The 27,205-nt window shown below is 36.6% G+C and overlaps 2 protein-coding genes across 8 annotated transcripts in view; one reads left to right on the plus strand and one right to left on the minus strand.

Annotated features, from left to right (window-relative positions):
- Positions 1 to 6,450, plus strand: part of PHYHIPL (phytanoyl-CoA 2-hydroxylase interacting protein like) — an 89,621-nt gene extending 83,171 nt beyond the window's left edge. Inside the window, exon 5 of the mRNA XM_047760436.1 lies at positions 5,382 to 6,450. Within this exon, the coding sequence (XP_047616392.1) occupies positions 5,382 to 5,916 (535 nt within the window). The 3' untranslated portion in view covers positions 5,917 to 6,450. The remainder of the gene's footprint in view (positions 1 to 5,381) is intronic.
- FAM13C (family with sequence similarity 13 member C) overlaps positions 6,436 to 27,205 on the minus strand; it is a 130,745-nt gene continuing 109,975 nt past the window's right edge. For 4 of the 7 annotated variants that reach the window (XM_047760435.1, XM_047760433.1, XM_047760429.1 and 1 more), the window contains 6 exons: positions 22,303 to 22,384; positions 20,642 to 20,853; positions 14,451 to 14,546; positions 12,955 to 13,154; positions 11,437 to 11,538; positions 6,436 to 8,033 (listed from right to left, as the gene is read on the minus strand). In XM_047760435.1, the coding sequence (XP_047616391.1) occupies positions 7,910 to 8,033; positions 11,437 to 11,538; positions 12,955 to 13,154; positions 14,451 to 14,546; positions 20,642 to 20,853; positions 22,303 to 22,384 (816 nt within the window). In that variant the 3' untranslated portion in view covers positions 6,436 to 7,909. The remainder of the gene's footprint in view (positions 8,034 to 11,436; positions 11,539 to 12,954; positions 13,155 to 14,450; positions 14,547 to 20,641; positions 20,854 to 22,302; positions 22,385 to 27,205) is intronic. The other 3 variants (XM_047760430.1, XM_047760432.1, XM_047760431.1) reach the window with 3 other exon arrangements.

A 27,205-nucleotide genomic window follows, 5' to 3' on the forward strand; every position in this document is an offset into this window, starting at 1 on the left:
TCCCCTTTGGTAACCATGAGATTGTTTTCTATGTCTGTGAGTTTGTTTCTGGTTTTGTTCATTTGTAACATATATTAGAGTCCACATATAAGTGATATCCCATGGTTTTTGTCTTTCTCTTTCTGACTTTCTTCACTTAGTATGATAATCTATAGGTCCATCCATGTTGCTGCAAATGGCTTTATTTCATTTTTTTTATGGCCGATTAGTATTCCAGTATGTGGAAACCACATCTTTATCTACCATCTGCTGATAGATTTTCAGGAGGCTTTCATTTCTTGGCTATTTTAAATAGTCCCACTATGAAGATTGGGGTGCATGCATCTTTTCAAATTAAAGTTTTCATCTTTTTTCAGATATATGCCCAGGAGTGGTATTGCTGGATCATATGGCAACTCTTATTTTAGCTTTTTAAGGAACCTCCATATTCTTTTCTGTAGTGGCCACACTCCCGCCAACAGTGTAGGAAGGTTCCCTTTTTACCGGCGTTTGTTATTTGTAGACTTTTTAATGGATGACCAGTTGACCCGTGTGAGGTAATATCTCATCATAATTTTGACTTGCATTTCTCTAAAAATTAGTGATGTTGAGCATACTGTCATGTGTCTACTGGCCTTTTGTATGTCTTTGAAGAAGTGTCTATTTATGTCTTCTGTCCATTTTTTGATTGGGTTGTTTTTTGCATGAACTGTTCATGTATTTTGGAAATCAGTCCCTTGTTAGTCACATCATTTGCAAATATTTTCTCCCAGTCTGTAGGCTGTCTTTTCATTTTGTTTATGGTTTCCTTTTCTGTGCAAAATTTTATAAGTTTGATTAGGTTCCTCTTCTATTTTTTTTATGTCAATTGCCTTAGGATACTGACCTAAGAAAGTATTATTGTGATTTATGTCAGAGATAGATTTCTCTATATTCTCTTCTAGGATATTTATGGTGTCCTGTCATGTTTAAATGTTTAAACCCTTTGGATTTCATTTCATTTTTATGTATAGTATGAGGGAGTGCTCTAATTTCATTGAATTACATGCTGCTGTCCAACTTTCCCAACACCACTTGTTGAAGAGACTGTCCTTTCTTTCTCCTTTTGTATAATCTTGTCTTCTTTGTTGAAGATTAATTGACCATAGGTATGTGGCTTTATTTCTGGGCTCTGTTTTGTTTCATTGACCCATATGTCTGTTTTTGTGCCGATACCACACTGTTTTTTGATTATTATAAATTTGTAGTCTTGTCTGAAGTCTGGGAGGGTTGTGCTTCCAGCTTTGTTCTTTCTCCTCAGGATTACTTTCACAGTTTTGAGTCTTTTATAGTTCCATATAAGTTTTATGAATTATTCCAGTTCTGTGAAAAATGGCATGTGTAATATGATAGAGATCACATTAAATCTGTTTATTACTTTGGGTAGTATAGCCATTTTAACAATATTAATTTTTCCAATCCAAAAGCATGGGATATCTTTCCATTTCTTTGAATCATCTTCAGTTTTCTTTATGTGTTTATAGTTCTCACTGCATAGGTCTTTCACCTCCTTGGTCAGGCTTATTCCCAAGTATTTTATTCTTTTTAATGCAACTTTAAAAAGGATTTTTATTATTTTACCTTTCTGGTATTTCACTTACAGTGTAAAGAAATGGAACAGACTTCTGTATTTTAATCTTGTATCCTTCTATCCTGCTGAATCTTAGTTGTAGTAATTTTTGTGTGAGGTCTTTAGGATTTTTTCTACACTGTATCATGTCATTTCCATATAATGACAGTTTTACTGTTTCCCTTCCATTTTGGATATATTTTATCTCTTCTTGTCTGAGTGCTGAGGCTAGGACTTTCAATACGGTGTTGAATAGAAGTGAGAGTGGGCATCTGTGTCTTGTTCCAGATTTATGAAGGCTTTCTTTCAGCTTATCAAATGAGTATTATGTTGTCTGTGGGTTTGTCATAGTAGGTTTTAATATGTCAAGATATGATCCCTCTATACCCACTTTGGTAAGAGTTTTTACCATTGATGTATGTTGATGTTATCTAATGCTTTTTTGTATCTGTTGAGATAATTATATGATTTTGTTATTTCTTTTGTTGATGTGGTGTATCATTGATTTGCATATGTTGAACCATCCTTGTAACCTTGGGATGAATCCCACTTGATTTTGATGTACAAAGTTTATGTGTTGTTGGATTCAGTTGGCTAATATTTTATTAAGAATTTTTGCATCTATATTCATCAAAGATATTGACGTGTAATTTTCTTTTTTGTTACTGTCTTTGGTTTTGGTATCACGGTGATGGTGGCATCATAGAATAACTTTAGGAGCATTCCCTCTTCTTTGAAATTTTGGAAAAGTTTGAGAAGGAACAGTATAAATTCTTCTTTGTATGTTTGGTAGAATTCCACAGTGAGCCATCCAGTACTGGGCTTTTGTTTGCAGGGAGTTTTGTGGGGTTTTGTTTACTAAAGATTCTATTTCACTTTTAGTGATCAATCTGTTCAAAGTATCTATTTGTTCTTGATTCAGTCTTTCATGTGCACTTGAAAAGAATATTCTGATTTTTTTGGATGTAATGTCCTGAAAATATCAATTAAGTCTGTTATGTTGTGTCATTTAGGATCTCTGTTGCCTCATTGATTTTCTGTCTCAAAGATATGTCCATTGTGAGTGGGGTTTAAATTCTCCTACTGTTATTGTATTCCAATCACTCTCTCCCTTTATGTCTGTTAGCATTTGTTTTATGTATTTGGATTCTCCTATATTGGGTGCATATATGTTAACAAGTGTAATACTCTTCTTGTATTTATACTTTTGTCATTATATAGTGTCTTTCTATCTTTATGTCCTTTATTTTAAAGTCTATTTTGTCTGATAAGAGTATTGCTACCCTCACTCTCTTGTCATTTCCATTTGCATGAAATATCTTTTTCCATCCCCTCACTTTCAATCTATGTCTGTCCTTCACCCTAAAATGGGTCTTTTGTAGGCAGTGTATTTTAGCCTTTTGTTTTATTAGCCAATCTGTGTCTTTTGATTGGAGCATTTAGTACATTAACATTTAAGGTATTTGTTGAGATGTTTATTTACTGCTATTTTAAACCTTGTTTTCCAGTTGATTTTGTATGTCTTCATTTTTCTTTGTTTTTCCTTTTGTGGTTTGATGATTCTATTTTCTTCTATTCTCAAGTTCTCCTTTTTTGTTTTTGTGAACGTATAATATGGTTTTGATGTGTAGTTACCCTGTTTTTCAGGCATGTTAACTCATTACCAAACCTACTTTCTTTAGACTGGTAGTCATAAAGGCTCAAACACATTCTTTTAAAAAACTACATTTTCTTACTCCCCTCCCTGACATTTTATGATTTTAATGTCCTCTTTTACATCTTCACATTTATCCTTTTGCTGTTCTTTGTAGCTTTTGTTTTCACAAATATTTTTGACTTTTTAAAAAATCTGTGTACTGGCATATTTAAAGGATTACTTTTCAACTGTGAATTTCTTTCTTATAGATTTGTGCTTCTTTTCTATTTATAGAGACCTTTCAATGTCTCTTTTAGTATAGTATTGCTGTATTCTTTGAGTTTTTGAGAAGTACTTTCTTTTTTCCTTCTATTCTATAAGATAATCTTGCTAGGTAGAGTATCCTAGGTTGCATATTTTTATTTTCAAGAGTTCAAATATAACTTGCCACTCACTTCTGACCTGCAACATTATTATAGAGAAATCAGCTGATAGCCTTGAGTTCCCTTGTAACTAAGTCTGTTTTTCTCTTGCTGCCTTTAGAATCTTTTATTTAACTTTTGCTATTTTAATTATAAAATGTTTTGGTGTAGGCCTGTTTGGGTTCATCTTGTTTGAGACCCACTGTGCTTCTTATACCTTGATATCTCCTTGTTTCTTTAGGTTAGGAAAGTTTTCAGCCATAATTTCTTCAAGTACATTTTTGATTCCCTTTTCCCTTTCTTCTCCTCTGGGATCCCTATCATATGTATATTGGCTACTTTATATTATCCTAGGTCTTAGATTATTCCTTTCAGCTTTTTCATTTGTCTTTGCTGTTCCAATTGGGTGATTTCCATTATTCTATCTTCCAGATGACTTATTTGCTCTTCTGCAGTGTTTAGTTTAGTATTCATTGCCTTTAGCTCAGCTTTCATCTAGGCAAATGAGTTTTCTAATTTTAATTTTAATTAGCTCCTTTTTATAGTTTCTAGTTTCTTGTTAAAGTGATTTGCATTTCTTTTGATAGCCTTTCTTAATTCTTCATTATTTTTATTATGTCTTTTTTGAAGTTGGGATTTGGTAGACTGGAGTTTGTTTCATTGTTTGTTCTTTCAGGGGATTTTTCTTGTTCTTTTAATTGGAAGTGACACAGACTCTTTAAGAAGCATTTTGACGGGGAGAACCTTCTCTTGCTTAAGTGGTAATTTGTGATTTTCATTAGAAGTCCTGCCAGTCAAGAACCAAGCAAGAAATAAAACACACCCTCAGAGAGAATTGTGGAGGAAATTTAACAGAAGTACTGTCACAGAGGTATAGGCAGGGTTAAGACAACTGATAAAAAGATGCTAAAGCAACTAGGAATTATGAGAGTTGAAAGATTTTACTATTGGGAAGAGAAGGGGAGTAGAGGTCATCCAGCAGGAGAAGTAGTCAGAGATATAGATGAACCCAGCCCTGCCACAACCCCAGGGCTCTGAAGCATGATGGAAGTGGACATGCTCAAGGATTACCTCTTCCTCCCTTAGGTCTCCTACTATGCCTCCATTTGGTAGAACTGAAATGGAAGGAACCAAAGGACAGGAAGAACTGGATGAGAGAGTCCCAGCCCATGGTGGAAAGCAAGAAGAATAGAGAATAGATCTGACAGTGGGGTAAAGGGAGGAAAAACCAGCTTTATTCTAAGCAAAAGGCAGGAGAGAGGCCTGATTAGTAAACTGTTCCTGGATAAAAAAACTAAAACAAAAACAAAATAAACAAGATTCTTTTCTGCCAGTATACACAGACAACATTCATTTTAGGTCTAAATTCTGGCCTACTTTAAAGAAATAGTCAACATACATAACCAGTATTGTAGTCCAGTTTTCAGTAAGTCACTTCTGAAATCCAGTAGGCTATAATTTCAGCTATAAGAGTTCCAATTCCATTTTGGTTTTCCTGGTCAGGAAATTTATTAAAGACCTCCAGGGTGTGTAGCAGAGCAACTTTACTTTATAGGCAAGGCTAGAATTTAGCCATCTATAGGTAATTCCCCTTGGTCTGACAGTAGAATGGAAGTGCACTCAGGCCTTTAATAGCAAGCAAATGACTTTTAGACCCTCTCACCATTAAATGCTATAAATCAGTAGCTTTACCACTATTGTTCCAAGCAGTGATCATGTTTATTTTCTCTTACAGAGAACATCATGTGAATGCTATGCAGCCCTCTGTCAAGGATAACAGTGGTAGCCATGGCTCTCCTATCAGTGGAAAATTAGAAGGCATCTTCTTCAGCTGCAGCACTGAATTCAATACTGGGAAGCCACCCCAGGATTCACCTTATGGAAGATACAGGTTTGAGATTGCAGCAGAAAAACTTTTTAACCCCAATACTAACTTGTACTTTGGGGACTTCTACTGTATGTACACTGCTTATCATTATGTGATTCTTGTTATTGCCCCTGTGGGATCACCAGGAGATGAATTTTGTAAGCAGCGCCTTCCGCAACTAAATTCCAAGGATAATAAATTTTTGACCTGCACAGAAGAAGATGGGATGCTGGTTTACCACCATGCCCAGGATGTCATTTTAGAAGTCATTTACACTGACCCTGTGGATCTTTCTCTAGGCACTGTGGCAGAAATCACTGGTCATCAGCTCATGAGCTTGTCTACTGCAAATGCAAAGAAAGATCCCAGCTGCAAAACCTGTAATATCAGTGTTGGACGTTAATGCCCATTTTTCTTATTCTTAGTCCCTTTTCTTCCCTTAGGAGCTGTTGTCCATTTTCATCACCAGATGTTTTCCAATGAAGCATGCACATGCCGCTATCACCAAAAGCAAACTGCCACTTTTCAAATTTCATTCAGAGCTGTTTTAGTGTTTCCTATTCCCTAACCTTCCCACTACTTTCAGTGATGAAATAGCCTAAGTTGTCCTTCTGACACTCTCTTGCCTAGATGCTGCAATGTTTTTATTTTTCCTTTATGCCAAACATAACAAAACAATTATGTAAACTGCTTTAGCAAAGTACAAGATAATGGTGGCTTATAAATGGTGTTTAAATATGCACTCATTTTAATCTACTGAACAAATATTGGGATAACTCCAAACCGCATGAAAGGGTGTAATTGCAGCATGAGTTAAATCTTGAAGCCTAGAATTATCAGCACTTCCAACATGTTTGACAGTGTTATTTATGTTATTTATATTAGCTAACAGGAAACAACTACTGTGTTTCAACATAATAAATATAATAGAAAAATATTTTATTTGTATTGTTGTATAAAATATTTACAATCTTATAGAATATATAGAGTTACATTTTAATTGTATACATGTCACGAAACCATTTCCCTTATCAAAGATGTAGTTCGTAAACCTCAAGTAGTTGTGTATGTGTCCTAAGTAGATGACTTTAATTAAACAAATTTATGAAGGACATTATTCTGATTCCAAAAAGTTATAAAATATCAGGTAATTACAGAGAAAATAATAGTTGCCTCTGATCTAGTCTGCTTCTGAAATAGTCAATATTCTTCCCATCCAAACTACATGAAAATGTGAAATTGTTCAACATCATGCTTAAACATTACAGAAAATAGAAATACAAACATGGTTGGTACAAGAGAGAAAATGTTGACCTTTTACTTATTATTACAAAATCAAAAGTAATCAACATGTGGTCTAGTACAAAGTAACAAAACAATATACACTAAAGTTGATGAAGCAAATAAAGTATTCTGGCTTCTTGCCGAAGGTGTCATAGCAAACTATTTCCAAACCTTTCATTTTGTACAGAATGAGGAACAACTGCAGTTAATGAGAAAGTTTTTTGACTTTACAAAGTATAGACCTTGAACATTAAGAAAGACACATTCCCAATGGAAAAATAGTTATATAATTTTATAGTAAACAAAAAGATTAGCAATCATAACTATGATCACATTAGATTATATACTACAGACACATCTATCCAAAATACCTATTTTCAAATTTTAATACAATATTTTATTTTAATATAAATATCTGTCAGTTATAGACAAAGGTAATTCACAAAGTACATGCTATCAGAATGAACTTTGGTAATCAGAAATGTAAAATTTTAAGTAAATGATAAAATAATGTGCTATTTTTATATAGAAATAAAAAATTAGCAGTGACACATTCTAGTATATTTTAGGGTGCTGAAAGCCTAGCAGACTTACAGGACAAGGTAGTAGATTTTTTTTTATCACTTAAAAATCTATTAGGAGTTTCAAATAAATTACATTCTTACTAGCTGTATTCCTTCCTACATAAAATAAAGTTTCTTTTCTTCCTCTTACTAATTTTTAAAAACCACATTCTTTTCCATATGTCAATATAAGTAATCTTTGGATACTAAATTGACTTTCTCTAACAAGTGGCCCATTTAATAGGTGGATGCTATATGTTATTTAGATTTGATAAAATAGATTTTTTCTGAAATAATTATACCAAGTTTTTTCCTTGGCATGGAGATTGAACTTTATTTTCCAATTATATTGTTATTTGTATCCCCCCCCCATTTTAATCCCTTCTACTCATTTATAATTACACTTGCCACTCCCTCTTAAAAATAGCTAATAAATACTACCACTAAAGTGCTTCAATTTTCAGTTGTCAAAACTACTTAGCAACAATGGCAGAGGAAAATAAACTTGACTTATCTTGGGTAAAAGTGATCACAAACATTTCCTGAACCTCAAATAGTTTTGGCCACATCTTGCTTGCTGATGAGGACTTCTAATAGTCTCAGCTTGGCTTTTATGTGCTTGTATTCATAGTACTCATCTGCCATTGGTATCCTATCTTCCTTTTGTGGGCTTCTGCAAAAAAAGAAAAGTGTCCACTAGTTCATAATGAACTAAGTCCTTAAAAATCAAGTACAGAGTAGCAGTTTCTACTTAGTTTTTACATCATATCTTTTTTTCTCTTCTCTTCACCTTCATTCCCTCCTCCTCCCACATATTACTATGTTTCAATATAATAGTACTCTTTGAGAAGTTAAATATCATAGGTATTGCGCAAATATATAGTCCAGTGTATGGATTTACAATGGTAAGGCAAGGCAAAGGTCTGATCTGAAAAAACAAAAACAAAAACCAGAACCCTCATGGTATTTCTTATCTAGTCATCCTCCCATTACCCATGCCTGCACAGTTCCACACCTGTGAAGAATGTTTAACCCTTACTGTGACAGTTGTTAAAAATGTCAACCTAAAAGTACTACAGAATTTATATTATCAGAAATAACTTACAAAATTTTGGTAGTAGGAAAAAAAAAAAAAGCTCAGTAGCTACCTTACAAGCATGAAATATGCCTAAGTTTTCTTGTAATTATCATACCTATCTCTGCTAATGTATAGTAGAATCACTGACAAGTTCCTTTAAAGAATTTGAGTCTAAATTGCCGTGGTTCTCCTTGCACACTAATTCTACTAAAACTAGGCATAGGATGATACACATATTTTTATACATTTGCATTTTAATACTACATGTTCATGACATTTACTTTGAAGAATAACTGGATAACATCTGGAGTTAAAATCATTTGCCTTCCCTGAAAAATATACTACCAGGATATGTTTTTTAAAGAACAATAGTTACTTCAGGATCTCAGAAGATTTTCTCCTTAGTTAATAAAGATGGCCAATTGCTTTAAAAATATCTTCACGCATTACTATGAAATACAAAAAGTGGGAAAAACACTGATGAAGTCACCACAATCACTACTAAATATAACATAAATCTGATATTAGTATGCCAGAAAATGGGTAAACAGCAAACATTTAATGTTTTACCTATACCCCTACTATTTTCCCAGTACTGATAAAGATATATTTATATCTCTTAACAAGTAAAAGGACAGCTAATCTATAAAAATTCCCTAAGAATGAAATTATCTACTTGGGTTGTAATTCTATATTTCTATTTCAGAACTCAGAACAGTACACAAATCTATAGATGAGGTTCCTTTTAAATGTTGCCTCAATTATATAATATCATTCCTTTGCCTCCATTCTGTGTTCTGAACCAATCTTATAACTGGATGTCTGAAAACCACTTAAATTGTGCAAACACATCTAAGTGAAGAAATGGTCTAGTTTATAGGGAAATGCTAATAACCCATTGTGCAATTTTCTATGGTCCTGCATAATCCATTTTGGCTAATAAACAAGAATGCATTGGCCAGAATGAAAATTTTTGCCAAGAATTTCCTTAGGCAATTTTCTCATTATATAAAGCATACTCAAGTGTTTAGCATATAGTTCCTGGCTCATAAGTATTAATGCCCTATCTATACAGATATTCTTCTTGCAAAATGAATATTACCAAGAACATTTATAATACCTTAAAATTTTTAGTAATCCATTTGCATGGTAATTTTACCTATGGAAAGTAAACCCTTCCCAATGAGATGTTTTAGGAACACAAGATCTGTACTTCCTAGATGTTCAACTACTTGATTTTACTTGTAATACAGCACCACTCACTTCTGCATTTAGTTTAAATGTATTACCACAAGAGGGCATATAACTATAGTCAAATATGAAGTATATCTGACATGGGTTTGGGACTCACAGGTGCACTAGAATACTATATGCAGAACATAACTAATGTTCCTGTATGTCAAATGGCATGCTAAGCACCGCTACAGACCCATTAGGCAGGACTACTCATATACTGGGAAATTCTCAAACTCATTAAATTTGAATAGGTTAAAAAATATAAAAGTTGTGGCAAATTTTGTAAAGGAAAAAAATGAAAGAGAAAAAGAAAACATTATATATTATATTCTAAATTTAACAGCAATTTCTCACTAGAAAGAGAAAAAGAAAACATTATATATTATATTCTAAATTTAACAGCAATTTCTCACTAGATAGTTAACATCAGCAGAAAGGTAAGTAACTTAGACTTAAAGCAATCAATGTGAAGATTCCAGGTAGAAAACTAGGAGATTATATCTAGACTTGCCGAAAACAAAAAGTTTGATAGGTCCAGTTCTAATGAACAGCCCTGGAGGACTGAAATGGAGAGTTACTAAGAGGTGAGTAGACCAAGCTTTTGGGACCAAGCTTGTAGAAAATAATCTCTTCTCCATCAGGGAAACCCTCAGGCTGCTGAAATCAAAGCAGTTCAGGAAAGGAAGACACCTAGATGGAGAAGAATACTGAGAAGCCAGTGTGTCACTGACTTCCTCTTCTGCCACCTTAATAACTTTGTGACTTTGGGAAACTTACACCCTTTAACATTTTTTTAGAGGCTGATGTCCCACCTGACAGCTACTGCTTCCTAAAATATCCCAGGAATTCCAATCATTTCATCCTACAACTATGGAAACAGCCTCAAGACAGCTAAGTGGCTTATCTCTGTCTCTTCCAGAAGTAGATAAATAACCCTTATTTCATTTTATACACACTCACATATGTATATACATACACACACACATATTCACATAAATTTTGTTGATGATACACCACAATTTAGAAGAAACTGATGCAGTGCATAGAGAGATTTGTGTTGACATAGAAAAATAGAGGACAAATAGAGGATATAGCTAAACATTTCTTTAAGGACAGAATAGCTATGAAATTTTGACTGAATCCTAAAATAAAATAAGGCCATATCCTGAAGCTTAAAGAATGTATTTAAAGCAAATGAATAATCATTTAATAGAGTAGGAAATAACTTGTGAAACTAAGTGAACAAGAACAAAGAAATTATATAAACTGAAAAATCAGATTTTTTTAAGGCTTAGGTAAATTCAATAGTTATAATGAGATTTATTATGTAAAGTTAAGGATTTGGAGAGTTAATCTTTTATTTTAAAAACTTGATATCATGGAGTTCTCTAATGGTCCAGCTGGTTAAGGACAATGTCGTTGCTGCAGTAGCATGGGTCAATGCTATAGCGCAGGTTGGATCCCTGGCCCAGGAACTTCCACATGCCACAGGCTTGGCCAAAAAAAAAAAAAAAAAAAAAAGATGTTTAAAAAAATAAATAAAAACTTGATGTCTCATACTTGATAGCTACAGCCTCCCATAAAACATACCCAACAATGGCACTATCAGAATGTTGCATTAGACAAACTCTGGGTCTAAGTCACTGTGGAAATTATTTATGTCTTGTATAAAGTCACCGTGCCTGCAAAAAAATTGTAATTCACTCTTAACAGTAGTTCTCTAGGAAGTATTAGCTCAAGAAATATCTCCACCCACACTTACCTTCCTGTTTGTTTAAAAAACTGTTCCTCAAATTCTCTTAAGGCTTTCCGAAGTCTCTTCTTGTCAGCTCTTGTTTCTCGGAGATGGTCAAGAAGTACAGGCCTGTATCAGATACCATGTATATTTGCCATTACTGAGTTCTGGCATACTTGAGAGATCATTGTAAGTAGAGTTACCTATTTAGCATAAGCTTATGATACAGAAGTGTTCCGCCTAAAAGATGTCTTTGGAATAAATATGACACTTGTAGAGCCTGATCATAGGGAAGCACATCACAAAGGAAATTACTTGATTGAAAACGTCATAGGGAAAGGGAAAGGATAAACAAGAGGCACATGGACTGAGTCCGTTATACAAAGTGGTAAGGATAAAGGCTATGTGAATGCATGAAGGAGACAGACATTTTGGAGGAATATTCATCAGTATTTGGTGATAGACCAAACATAAAGTCACAAGAGGGAGATATTTTAAAGAAAATTCTGTCACTCAATCTAGAGGATAAGGAAAATGGCAAAACCCTAGGGAATAAAAAAAAAAAAAAACAGAGAAAGCTATAGTTATGGTGCTGATTCTACTCACTGAATTCTGCTAAGACTAGAGAGAAAAGTCAAAAACTTCAGAGCAGCTGAGGAACTTGTGTCTGGTTTCAGAAACTTTGTGAACTCCCTAAGATTATATATGGCATCTTCTAAAAAAAAGTTCCATTACTTTCAAAAAATTCTAACACCCCCCCAAAAAATTAAGAACAGCTGCTTTAGAACTGCTAGACAAGGAACAAGGAATGTAAGGAAGGAAGAAGGGAGGGAGAGAGGAAGGAAGGGAGAAAGGGAGGGAGGGAAGAAAAGAGAAGGAACAAAAAGAAAGGGAAGGAAGAGGAAAGATTAACATTCTGCTTCCAAACAGGTCACTCTTCTCTGAGCTGAAATTGGGGTACCAACTGATATAAGCACACTAAAATCTCAGCTTACAATTTAGACCTTGGTCTAGCCGTATATTTGTGAGGATTCTATCCTTTTCTTGGGACATACAATTACCACACTATAATACCTGTTAAAGAAAATCTCATAATCTGGCCTATAATACATAAACCAAAGAAGGTCAAATGATCAAGAGGCACGCCTGCTACTGAATAATAATGATGATGATGACAGTGATGATGATGACGATAAGCCAAATAGCTCTTGATTGAGGGACCATTAGATGAAAAAAGTTCAGCTCATTTAAAGGCCCAGTCTGGAGAAACTATTTTATCCTAATAAAATAGAATAGACTAGGATAAAGACCCTGACACCTCTTGACCCAACCCAGGATCCCAGTTCCTTTTGGTACAGCATTTTCAAAGGTCAACTCTGCTTAACACACTGTCAAGTATTAGATTGGTGTCAGACCCTGCTGAAAAGATGTGTGACTGTAGCAAATTTTAGAGAAATTTGCTCTGCAGAATTCTGTGTGTACCTATAAGGTTCCCCAGACCAGAAGGAGTTAAAAGGAGACTCCACACTTAGGATTTACACTCACATCGTGGCCTCATGTAAATTGGACATGGAAAGGGCTGGTTGTTTGATCTCCTTCTTTTCATCTGGCAGCAGGACCCTAACAGGCTCAGTCTCATTAGAGTAGGTGAGGTGGTCGTCAGTAGGAACACGGGATGCTGGATTTGGCAAAGAAAGTTGTTGGCTTCCCTGTGGACAGTCTTCATCAGAGTCTTCTTCCTCCTGCTAATCATAGGAAGAGTTAAATAAAATCACAGAATGCTAGCTGCCTCTTGAGGAAGCAAAAACAGGAAGAGGAACCATAAATAGATGCCACAAAAACAGTAGGTGACCTCTGTGCCTACTGAGAACTAATAAGGAAGCAACAAAGAAGAACCATTGCTCAGTTGCATCCAAAAACTTGCAGAAGTTAATAAGCAAAGAAGCACCATTCCTGGCTCAAATGCTCATCAAGCTCAGCACTCTCTGTGGGCCAAAGAAGGCATAGATATCTAGGATATGGCCAATGTGGGCTGCATTACCCAGTAGTTCTTCCCTTTACCCAGACCCTCTGGGCCCCAGCTTCATTAACAGTTATAAGGGTTAGGATGAGATGGACCACAGACTCCTTTAGTCATCCGAAAATACCCCAAATTAAGTCCTGATGTGGGCCACTTTCAGACACAGCGGATGCTCAAAAAATTTACAAATTCAGGGAAGACCTTTATGAAGGCCAAAACAAAATGCAGTTACTCCTTAACCTGTTTTGGTAATGCCTATCACATCCCAAAGATTTTCTTGCAAGGTAATCTGAAAAATCATACCCCATTTTAAATTATGCTTCCTTAATGGGAAAATTTCAAAGAATATGAATCACTGTTGTCTTTGTCTTTGGAACTGTGGAAGTATAAATGTACTGAAGTATACTTAAATTTATATTTGTTAATATCTTTTTAATACTGATATCCTGAGCATGTGACTGTTGTGGTATTGATGGAGTAGGATTTGTGGTACTTTTCTAGCTCTGTATGCCCATAAATCAATCTTTATTAAAAGTAGTATAACTCAATTTCAGTATTCATATTTTCTATTGAAATAAGTCTACTTATATCTTGTACAGTAGTGGTCAAATGGTACCAAAAACAAATGCTGCATCATATCAAGGAGCATACTATCAATTTTCTTTTTAAGAAGAAAAATTAACAATACACAGACCAGAAAGGTTTTGTCTTGTCTAGCTGTGTAGTTGTAGAGAATGCCAAACTAAAATCCATCATTTATTCTCCTTACCCAAGAAATGAAAGCAAATGATAAAACTGGCTTCAAAAATAGAATTGCTATATATTCCTGTTTCACGTCATTTTTATTATTAGCCACTGTTAAGTACAGTATTAAAGTTGAGAGAGACCACTTTCTACCTTGTGAAGTAACTGGCCTTGTTAGCAGCAAGAAGGCTCCTTTATAACTCATAGTGCTGCCTCCCTAATAAGCATGACAAAGCACAAGGACAGGTTTCTAGTTAATGCAAGCATCCTGACTTACAATTGTTGGAATAAGGGAAGGTGTGGACAAGATTTGCTTGATAATTCTGTATCGGTCATACAGAGGCTTTATGAGGTTCTTGTCTTGCTTAGTTACCTGGAAAACATGAAGTTCATTATTGCTCCTTTCTCAAACTTAAACGAAAACATGTCAATATATTTAGCAGGCCAAAAAAAAAATTTTTTTTGAAACCTCAAAGTAAAGGATTACATAGATAATGCATGCACTTGTCTTTCATTCTACTGATTCCATGGTTTTACTCTTAGGATCATTACCAAAGCAATCCCCAAAGGAAGATGTGAGGGTTCAATGGTCATAAGTATAGGACACCGTCAAAATTCTAATGCCCTAAGTGCTTATCCTCAAATATACTTGGACAAGGAGGTAGCCTGCCTGAAGAAGCAGGGTTAAGGGTGAGACTATGTGCCAGGAGCTGCCTTCTACTTGGGTTCCTGCAGAGACAAGCTATCAGGAGGCCTGCAAAGCCAATCTCTATGGTGGAAGTGAGTGAAGATGTAGGCTCTGCTGAATAGGTACTCCAAATCCAAGGGTCTATATTAGACCTTAACTTCAGCCACTCTCTACTAAGAATCAAACCATTTTCTCCTCTGAATTCAATGGCTCTCTTTATGAAATGCATCCTCCCTCCCTAATTTTGCATATTGGTAACTGGCTATGATATGTAACAGTGATATGCTAATAATATCTAACTTTTGATTTTTATTTAAATGGAGGAAACAAGGACCCTTTTGAATAACCTGAAAGAGCCAGAGAGACATATCCAGAGCATGAATGGGTTGTCATATTTTAAAGATAAATGTAAGGAGATAAACCCCAAAGCTAATTATCCTTATTTCCTGCTCCTCCATTTTTTTATGGCATCAAGAGAAATGAAATTTAAAGGAGGTTGAGTAAGAGGCGACAGTACATAGAACAAAATTTGATATACTTTGTTGATAGCCAAACAACTCTGTCATTTAAAAAAAAAAAAAAAAAAACTCCCGGCCTCCTATCCAGTAGGTTATTTGAATCATCAAGGTCTGGAATAGCAGCTTCCAAACAAGCAGGCTTTTCAGGCAGAATTGCTGCTGAGTGGCCAGCCCAAGTGTTATTTCTTTCTGGGCCCAGGTTGGAAAGTTGTTTTCCTTTCTCCCCATGGCAATGGTCCCATGTATTCTTTCACACTAAACCACAGAAACTTACAATAATCATTCTAACTGTCCACATAAACAAGCTGTCTCCTAAAAAGGGAAGTAAAACTGGCATTTTCCTCTCTGAACAGTGAGTGATAAGAATCTATTAGTCTTTGGCTTTAGGGATTCAAGTCTGCCAGACTTTCCATATGTCTAAGTCTCTCCAGCTCCTCACTGAGGGAGACAGTATATGTGGAACAAGTCTGACCTTTTTTTAAAAATTAAAGTATAGTTGATTTACAGGGTTAGGGTTAAGGTTAGGGTTTCTGCTGTAGAGCAAAGTGACTCAGTTATATATATATATATATACACATAGTATATATATTCTCTTTTTTAATATTATTTTCCATCAAGGTCTATCCCAGGAGATTGGATGTAGTTCCCTCTGCTACACAGTAGGACTTCACTGTCTGTTCATTCTAAATATATTTGCATCCATTAACCCAAAACTCCCTGTCCATCCCACTCCCTCCCATGACCTTTTGAACCAAACCAGTCCTTCAAAGGACATGGAAAGCAACTGCTGAAGAGAATGGCTTTGTCAATTCAGATTTCTAAGTAGACTGAAGATTGATATTGGGTCTTGGAAACAGAGACCATGAGTTAAGATAACTAGCTTCAAAAATTACACACCATTTTTAATTTGGAAAATTATGGAATCTCTGAACCTTAGATTCTTAATAAGCAGATTTTTAACATAAAATATGGATCATTTCTAATTATCTTATATAAGTGTCCCTGGCACAAAGTCAGACATAGTAAATGTTATTTAAGCTATCAACTAGCTTATTTGATGTTACTATCAATGTATATATAACTCATAAAGGAATATCATGGTGCTACTAAAGAATAAATTTTAAGAATAAAAAAATAGTTAAGTTCTCTAAGTTTTGATGTAAAAATCTATCTCGAATATGCAAAGTAAAAAGGAATACATAATTATATGTAGGCTGCTACCTTTTGTTTAAAAGGGGCTTAAGCCTGTATATTGATACTTTCATATACATACTTTTAATACAAACTAAAAGGGCACATAAAACATTAATAACAATAATTACCTTCTTGGGGGTCAGATACCTCAGAACTAGAACTGGCAGATGGGGTGGGAAGGAGTCTTTACTGTGTAGCCTTTTATAATTTTTTGAACTATGTGAGAAAGTATTACCTATTCATTCAGTAAATTAAATTTTGGTTTAAAAGATAAGTAGGCAGAAGGACTTTATGGGATCTTCCTTTTGGTGCCTTTTACCTATAAGTCTTCCCTCTCTCCTGTGCACTCAATAATCAGTTATTAATTTTATTTAAAAAGTAAAATGAATTATTATGTTTCTCTCCTCAAAGAAGTTGCAGGTAATGAAGGGCCAGAAGAAGTAACTGCCATTACTCATCCACTTGGTAAATTTGTGCCATACCTGACCCCACCTACAGTTCTTGGAAAGGGCAATAAAAAGGGGTATATATGCACAGTATCAATTCAGGATTTTCAAAAGAAAAGGACATAAATAGACACCACAATCAGACCCAGAAGATGATTCATTCATTTCCAGTGCTTAACAGATACTCTGTGACCCAGAAGTGATTACCCCCAAAATCACCCACAGATGACAGAGGAAGGAGATTTACTCAGCAGCAGTATCTGAACTGATGAGGCAACACTGTAGGGTTTATCAGCTTTAGTATGGACTCTGATGAAACACAAAATGTGAAAATTTCAGGAAGTCATAACAAAGGTCTCTCTAGAAAAGAAGTAACTCCTCATCCTGGAAGCTTTAATATTTTATGCATTTTCAGCAGTTGAGACTCCAGGTGAAAATCATCTGTCAACTTGAGTTTAAAGAAATCGGACCTAATGAGATAATCTAAAATGCTATTGAGCTCACCAAGGAGCCAGGAATAATACTATTTTGGAAATTTACAATCCTCCCTTTCCTCCAGCTATGGCTGCTCAACTCCCCTTAGGAACCACCTAATAGCCACCTAGCCACTCCATGGTCTGCTGGGTTAAGCTCTCCCAGGATCAATACTGCAGCTTTATGTATTAAGACAGACATGTTCTGCTGCATATGGTCTCTATTTAAAGTACCTAACTTGAGATACCATATTTGTTTGAAGGGGCTTCCGACACTTACCAAACAGTTTAACAGATACTTCAAAAGAAATAAATTGCCACTTGAACAAAGGTAGACTTCTTCTCAAGAACTCAGAGATTTTTCTCCCATCTTCCAAATTTCCTTTACATGTTTTTATTTGACTTAGATGCCTCAGTAGGGTGACTGACCATCTCAGTTTTCCCAGGACTAAGGCTTTTGGTGAGCCATGGAATTTTCAGTGCTAAAGTTAGGAAAGTCTAGGAAAACCTAGGATGGTTGCCCACCCTCTTCCTGAAAGATCTTAAACGGAACATGTCCATAACAGATCTCCTGAGTTTTCACTCCCACCCCCCCTCTGCTCCTCCTCTAGTTTTCTCCATCTCTGTAAATGGACCCATCTTCCGTTCCTTCACTCCCTACCAACCAATGATTCAATATGTCCTTTTTTTTTTTTTTTTAAATGGCCCCACTGGTGCCATATGGGAGTTCCCAAGCCGGGGATTGAATTGAATCTGAGCTGCAGCTATGACCTACACCACAGCTGTGGCAACATCAGATCTTTTAACCTACCACGCTGCACAAGGGGTCAAACTTGTACCTCCACAGCACCCAAGCTGCTGCAGCCAAATTCTTAACCTACTTTGCCACAGTGGGAACTTTTCAACATGTCTAAAATATACTTTGAATATATTTACTTTCCATCTCCAAGGCTACCACACTGGTCCAAGCCACCCACTTCATCTTCCCTTTCCCACTCTTTTCCCCTATGATTTATTCTCCATATAGTAATGAGAAAGATCTTTTGAGTGTAAATCACACCATGTCTCTTTCACACAAACAACCTTTTAACAGCTTCTCAAAACTCAGTAGCCTAAAAGGTCCTGTGTTATGCAGCCTAATCTGTCTTTTCTGACTTCATCTCACGCCACCCTGTGTTCTAGCCCAGGACTGAGAATCCCAACTATAGATAAACTCTTTTGTCAAGGCCTTCATATTTGCAGTACCATCTGTCTAGTGTGCTCTTTGCTACTCTCTTGATCTGCTGATTCTTCTGCATTAAATGTCACCCTATTGGTCTTCCTAATCACCCTATATAAAATAGAAACCATACTCATTATTTTCTACTATATCATCTGTTTACTTCTTTGCACAGTACTTATCAAAATCTTTAAGGACTTTTTTTTATTGAGTTATTGCTTGTCATCTCCCAACTCCCAGAAAAACATTTGAGCTCTATAAGGGCAGTGACCCACATCACTTCTCTATCTTGTTTTTTGTTTTGTTTTGTTTTTTATATTCACAACACAGAGAAGTAAGCACTCAAATCTTTTTGCAAATGAATGGTTGCCCACCAGACACCAGGCATTGATAAATACATATTATCTGCATGTTAGAGATGAGGAAGTTGAATATCAGAGAATTAGTTCACTTGCCAAGTGTACATGATGAGAAAGTGGCTTGTTCAAGGACTAAGTCCTGCTCTATTCTACAAGTTCCAACTCATCCCTCACTGCCCTAGTCAACTGAGTAAAACACAGAATTAGGACTTGGGTGTTGACCAAGCTGTTTCGATAGATGTGGTCAAAGTATAAAATCCAGGAAAGACCATCAGAAGCACTGAAGGATGGAAAACCACAGTTGTACACACACACACACACACACACACACACACACAACACACAATTTATCCACTTATCCACTATCACAAAGGTCTAGAATCTTTGAGAGTAGGAGGAAGGGATAGGTTAGGTAGGTGGATAAAAACTTTTAATTCAGTCCTTACAGTATATATTGGTCATTTTTAAGTCTAAAGGTATTTTGTCAAGACAGAGGTTGCCAAGAGCCCATGTCCACTTGCAGATCCCATGCACCAACATAAAGGACTAGTCCAGGGAGATATGGCGAGCCTTTTGTGATATTTCCAACCTATGATCAAGACTAGAGAATATATAATAGAACATTAGGTACAGCCAGCATTCTCAAGAAGACTTCATTTCAAAGTCAAATATGCTATTCATTCAGCTAATCACTCACTCGAGAAACATTTATTAAATAACTACTGTGTACAGACACTGCAGCATCACGAGCAATAAACAGTCTAAACCCTACTCAAGAAATTTACGGGCCTATAATATGAAAGACATAAAATGGCACACAGCATAGTTAGAGCTATGATAGGGAAGCTAAAGATTATTCAAGAAGTGGAAGGCAACTGTACCACTCTTAGAGTTCAGAAAGGAAGGACTACAAGGAAGGTTCTATGCCGCAAGTAAAATGCAAGCATAGATATGCAGGATGGGGAGGGATTAACCAGGGAAACACTAATGGCTTTCATCCTCTGTTTTGTAAAATATAATACATCTTTTCTTTGAACTCTGGGCTCATATTTCCAAATGCATCATTGACAACTCTATCTGGGTATCTCACAAAGATTTCAAAACTAAGATGTCTAAAGCTGAAGTCCTAAGACATCCTATCTAACACTCTTCAAGAAACCCCACCTCTCTATACTTATCATATAAAATACTAAACCACATTCCTTACTGTTTATACCTCATTTCTAACTTATTATTTTAACTATGCATAGAGTAAAATGAGTCTTGGGTTTGTCTGCTAACTTATTAGGGGAACTTGGGGAGAAAGGGATATGATATACTCTAATGTCTTTACCATTTGTTTCTCATCAACATACAACACTATAACCTCCAGAATGGCAGCACCCTAGAATCATGTGGCAACACCCTAGGTCATCGCTAATAACCCACTAGGAACTCATCTGACTGAAATTGCAGAACCAGTCTCCCAAAGACATTTACGTGGTACCAAAGTGCCTGGACAAACTGGTCAAAACCACGATCTCCCTGGCACAGTGTGGAGTGCTGGGGCCCTATGAAGGTTGGTGAGGTACCTTAGACTCCTCCTGAGAAGGAAGCTGCTCTCTCTTCTCCTTCAGGAATGTCAGCACAGCATCTGGAGTCTCCTCTCCAGAGGAGCATGGCTCAGCACCCACCGCTTCCAGCTTCCCATTCTCTCTGGGGACTGCAGGTTGCTCACAGGACAGGTTTCTAGGTGGGCCTTTGGGAACACTTCTTTGCTCTTCCGACAACTTCAGTTTTAGTTCTATGAGAAATACCATGAGTCACCATGAGCAAGGAAGTCTCATTGGCCCTAATAAGAACTGAGACTTTCAGGAATTCCTTCCCTGATGCCAAGTGAGTAGAAATGAACAGTGCTAATGATGGCTTTTCATGGAAACAACAGCAGCCTTAATAACCAAGGCCAAGGGCATACACTCCCGATCAGATGTGGAAATAGAGGGCTCTTGAGGCTGGGATCTCATGGAGGTGGAAGATCCTATAAGGGGGTAACTCAGTGATCAAGATTTCAGAAGAGAAAGACCACTGGTACCTGGCCCCAAAGTTTTCACCTGTTATCTACCACAGCCCTTGAAATTCTACACACACAGACTAATTTACTTGGGTTTTGAAAGGTGGGCAGTCATTAAGAGCCCCTGTGGAAATGCGAGCACTTCTGAAGGGACTACACACACAGACATCTAAGGATATATGGGAGGGATGGAAAAGGGGAGATGGGAGTGCCAAACCCAACCTGATGTATTTCATAATTTTGTCCAGTGCCAGTATTTAAAATCTAGAAATCACCATTATTGCCATGTGGCTTTCTATAAACTTACACAATAAAAATTAAAAGGCCTCCCAGGACTTACCAAGGAATTACATTTCAGATGATGCTAGAAGACTGGTCTTGTGAATAAGGCCATATATATATTGATTTCCCAATTACGTAACTCATTCTTTGCTTGATGTTTTATTTTTTAGTTAGGCTCTGGCATGGTGTTTAAACACTACATATTTTGTGAATGTGCTACATCACAAATACAAATCTGCTACAGTTTAATACAAATGAATTAATATTTCTTTCCATTTCTGTATCACTTTCCTTCTAGAAATCTGGGAAAACTCCCGTGTCTCTAAGTATTGAAATAAGCACGTAAAGAGAGGAAGGAAATATTTTTTTATTGGTAAATCACCACAGTCCCTTAGAATGGATTTTAGAGTTAGTTAATACTCACATAACCATCTTCAGGGAGACAGAGAAAGACGACTGGATTCAGAGGCAAGAGAACCGAGTTTTACTCCTAGCTTACCACCCCCCAGCCATGTCACCTTTTCCTCTCTCTGACATGAATGTCTTCCTCTGTGCAGTGATGTATGTGGAATAAACAACTGCTTGGGCCTCTTCTGTTTCTATTATTCAGGAATCCAATAACCCAGGGAAATGAATACTCCAGACTCCGAAATGTTCCCGGCACTGAAGTGACTAGTTCCACTTGGGAGTTTGAAGTTCCCCAGTCTCTTTATGAGGAGACTTATTAAATGGGGTAAAATAATGAAAGGAACCCAGGACCCTTTCTTTCGAGATGAGGCCTCCAATCTAGTCAGGAGACAAGGTTAAAGAGGGCACAGGTGGAAATGAAAAACTCTTTGGAGCACATTATCACTATTTTAACTGCCTCTTTTCTGAGAAAGGAGACCGGCTGGCATTTACCTTTGAGCTGTTTACGACCTTTAGCCAAATCATTCATCCATTTCAGGACTTCAGGATTAGATGTCTTGTCACCATGTGAAGGCTGTGAGGGAGGGGAAAATGGGGGTGGGAGGGGGAAAGAAGGAAAAGTAGGGAAGGAAGGTAAGAAGGAGAGAAAAGGAGAACAAAAACTTTAAACAGCTGAGGCACACAATAATAGTTCAGGAACAGATAAAGCTGGGAGAGAAATTCAGGCATGAAAGCACCAGCTGATGGAGTTGCCTCTACAAAACAGCAGATATTCTTGACCTCCCCAACTCTTTCATCCTTGCCATGGATATTGTTTCTAAACATGCCTAGTCACCCAGCATTTTTTGGGGAGGTTTATTTAATACTTTTATTGGTTTGTTTTAGAAAATGAATATAATTTAGATACAGTACCTTAAGTTGCATATTTTTGGAATAACATAAAATTGAGGAGGAATATGAAGTATAAAAATGGAAATTTCAATGGCTTTCAAAAATGTTTGAACTTTACTCATCAAAAGCAACATACAACTTAACCAAATATATACTCATATATTTGCAACAGACACAACATATTCATGAAATAATACTTAACTTTTTTGGCAGATGAAAAATGCCCACAAATTTTAGACATTTCTCTTGGAATTCTATTTATGCAGAGGTGAGCTCTATATCCATGCTCTTGAATTTTGGCTGGCTCAGTAACCACTTTAACTGCTGAAAAATGGTAGAAATGATATTGTGCTACTTTTTAGCCCACGCTTTGAGAGATAAGCAGCTTTTACTTCATGGCTATTTGGAAGTCCTAACCACAGAACCCAGCATTTTTCACAGTCCTTACCATGCCAGCCACTCCTTCAGTCTAACCTTCAACACCCTTGTGGCCTCCAACACCCAACACCTTGGCCATTCTTTGTATCATTGTATATGGCTGCATTTCTAATTACTGAGATAGATAATTGATACAAACCAGTGGTGGACCCCCTTGCTTCTGCTCATGACATATGAACAAGGACAGACTGGAAGCTTTCACTCTTCTTAGTTATATTCTCCAAGCTGAAGAAAGGGGACCCCAGGATCACTAAAATCTGACAAAAGTCTGAGAAGTCACTATGTCGGGGGGATACCCATATTTTTACTTCTCTCATTGTTTATAGACACAATATCCTACTGGGCCAGAATTTAAAGTAAAATTTAACCATATGAGTATAAACTTGGGCAAATTATTTAGCCTCTCCACGCCTCCTGTTCAGAAAAGAGAAACTGGCAGAAAAGAATAGTCAAACATATCTAGCCTCCACCTCCATTGATCGGTAGGAAACTTTCTTAAACAAGTTGAGGCCACTCTGGTAACTTAAATGAAGACTCAAGAAGATAAATTGTTACTTTGAATTGGGGATATACCAAGAGCTATATAGGAATGCTCAAGAAGATATTATAAACATCATGATAATAGCCAGAAATGTGTGCATGGCTAGGGGCTTGGCCATGTTTAAGGATCATTAAATCCATGTAACATCAGCAAGTTGTTGGTGAGAGAGACATAGAGAGAGGAATGTGTTCTTCTTGCATTTGAAGGAAAAAAATAGTGCTTATGTGACAGCATCATCAAATGTACATGGGATTAGATATTTTAATTGTGAAATACAAGACATGGTTCTGTCACTTTTATAGTGATGTCACTTCTAAAATAATATATTTTAAAATCATGGTGGAAGCAAGACTGAGGAAAAATGACAATGATTTATTTCCTGAGAGTGTCCAGAAGGGAGACTGGTTTCTGGGCAAGAAGCCCCTGTTTCAGGACCATGGACAGTGACACAGCAGCAGCCCCCTCCAAAGTGCTTTGCCTGGTCCTCCCATGGTCCACTAGAATGATGCAATTTACTACTTCCCTGATGTAACATGTAATACTTTGACTTTGGGTAACAGTGTGGTTATTTGAACAACCAATGTTTTACATTTAGTTTCTCAAAATCTTCACAGAATTCTCCACTCTGATCTGAAAACACATCTCATTCTATGGAACACATCTTTTTCACTGGATATGTTTCACACAGTTAATGCCATCTTTTGAAATACTGTTTTTCAAAAAAAACACCTAAGACCCTAAGCCAATGACTACCAAAGAAATAAGCTTTCACTACTTGCAAATTGGTATAAACTGAAGGCTGAAATTTCTGACAAAGTATTTTAAAGCCTGAAATCATTTTCTGAAATGAATTTTGTATTTCCCTATTCTTAAGGGAGTTTTCAAAAGAGGTTAAATCAAGCTCAGAAGGATGGAAGCTCTCAAATCATATAGAAGGTTTTCATATACAAGCTGTGAGTTTTCAAGCCTTTGCACTTATAAACTGAAAGTTTCAGTTTAACAGACCCCAAGGGCCATACACCCAAAAAGTACACAGTATAGATTTTGTTTAATGTAATTTAAATGAGGCTCCTGAGTCACATAACTGAGTGTAGCCCTGGATCAGATGTCTGGTTTGTCAAAGATGGTTCAAAGGACACCTTAGAAAGCTTTATGGATCAGGAATGAAAACACTTATGTTGTTATTTTGGCTAGATCAATTCTATACTGTGCAAACATGGAGAAGTTGGTTTCCATCTCTGGGCCCCAGTTTCTCCAGTGGTCAAACAAGAAATAAGACTAACTGATCTCTTCTAGTTCTAACATTCTCTAATTCTACTGAAAAAGGACACCTGGCTGAAATAGCCTTTTCTAAGTCCATAGGTCTAACAGTAGTTGAATGTAAAATCAATTGTAGGGAATATACATGGTTTAGGAGAGGAAATGAAATGGTTACATTCAACAGAGAAGGAAAGATGTATATTATACCAAGGTATCAGACTAGCACAGAGGCCTAGCAGGAGCTCAGATTCAAAAATTAGCAGTGGTTGCTATTAATTCCACAGTCAGGCTGCCAGAAGGGAAAGCCACACACACAGCAACCAATTAAAGCCCACTGACATGTCAAACCTCTAACCACAGCCTGGCATCCAGACAGGAAGAGTGAGGGGAAACCCTGTTTCCTGAGACATGGAAGGTTCTGTTGCATCAGTGACATTTATACACATGGACGCAGTGACCGTGAAGCCTTCTTCCTTTGCTGCTCCGAAAGCCATCCATCTGCATGTTTAAGTGTGTGGATATGTGTCTGCTCTGGCTCTAAAATTTCTCCAGACAAAGGTGGGAGGTGCCAGGAGAAATTCTTTTTTTATTTATTTATTTTTTGAAATTTATATAATGATTTTAATTTTTTTCCATTAGAGCTGGTTTACAGTGTTCTGTCAATTTTCTACTGTATAGCATGGTGACGCAGTTACACATACATGTATACATTGTTTTTTCTCACATTATCACGCTCCATCATAAGTGACCAGACATAAATCCCAGTGCTACACAGCAAGATCCCATTGCTAATCCATTCCAAGGCAATAGAAATTCTTTTTTAAAATAGTTGCAGTTGCTATAGTTGAGAGACATAATCCAGGGTCTGTGGCTGCAGGTAGAAAAATACAGTAGAAAATGAATGTTTACAATTTTCCTTTGTTTTCTGACAAGGCACGGGCTGCCATGGGATAGCCTATTCAAATACCACTCAGATCAAAAAGTTAATATTGAGGACCACTTTCTTCCTTTGTGCCCAAACTGTAATAAGCATTATATATTCACTCCCTCATTTAATACTTACAAACTTAAGAACAAACAGAGGTCCACCAAAGATGTATAACTTTCCATGTTAACTCCATTTTATAGATGGAAAAACTGAGACTCAGTTTTTAATTCCATTTTATAGATGGAAAAACTGAGACTCAGAAAGGTAAGGTCACAAGTCCAAAGTCACAGAGTTCCTAAGTGGCTGTGCTGGATTCAAACCTAGATCAGCCTGATTCAAGAGCTGTCAGGTAAGACATATTAACAGGCCCTGGGGAGGAAGCCCCTAACTATTACTCTATAGCTTCCAATAAGAGGGCATCCCTGATCCAGTAACACTCCAGCAGCAAACAAAGAAAATCAGCCTCCCTCAGGATATTTGCAGCTTTCAAAATGTGGGCACTTAATTAATTTTACCTCTATTTCTCCACTGCAGAACCTACTTTTTTTTGTCTTTTTAGGGCTACACCAGCATCATATGTAGGTTCCCAGGCTAGGGGTCAAATCAGAACTGCAGTTTCAGTCTATGCCACAGGCACAGGAACACAGGATCCTTAACCTACTGATCAAGGCCAGGGATTGAACCTGCATCCTCAAGAATACTATGTAGGGTTCTTAACCTGCTGAGCCACAAAAGGAAATCCACAAAACCTACCCATCTTTAACATGAACCCACAGCCTTAGCTGACACAACACAACTACCTTAAGAAAGTTATACATCTTTGGTGGACCTCTGTTTCTTCATCTGTACTATAAAGGCCGATCCTCATAATATGTGGAATGCCCTCTTGCTTTTAAAGACAGAAAGGAGCTGTGATTGACCTCAAGGAAGAGAAGGATCTTCAATGCACTAAGGTTGTCTGGGAAGCCAATCTAATTTTTTTTTCCATTTTTGCAAAGCTGAAAAACCACTCCTTGAAATTCCTCTTTTAGTGAAATTGAAGCCACTGTGGGAAAAACAGAACAGGAAGAACAGGAGAGTGGAATGTTACCCACTCTCTCCTCCCTCCCTAGAACCTATTCACACTACAGGGACCTGCAGATTGCCTCTGCACCAAGTGCTTAGTGAGCCTTTAATTATTTCAAGATCTATGGGACATTATTCCCTGTTCTTTTATTCTCATAACAAATTGTTCTGGGCCCTCTGCCAAAGAGCCAATATCTTTGTGCAATTCTACATGGATATAATTTTTCTCTATGCCATGGTCACCATTAAATAAAATCAATAAAACGCATTTG

This window comes from Phacochoerus africanus, chromosome 15 (genome assembly GCF_016906955.1).
Source record: "Phacochoerus africanus isolate WHEZ1 chromosome 15, ROS_Pafr_v1, whole genome shotgun sequence".
Lineage (NCBI taxonomy): Eukaryota > Metazoa > Chordata > Mammalia > Artiodactyla > Suidae > Phacochoerus > Phacochoerus africanus.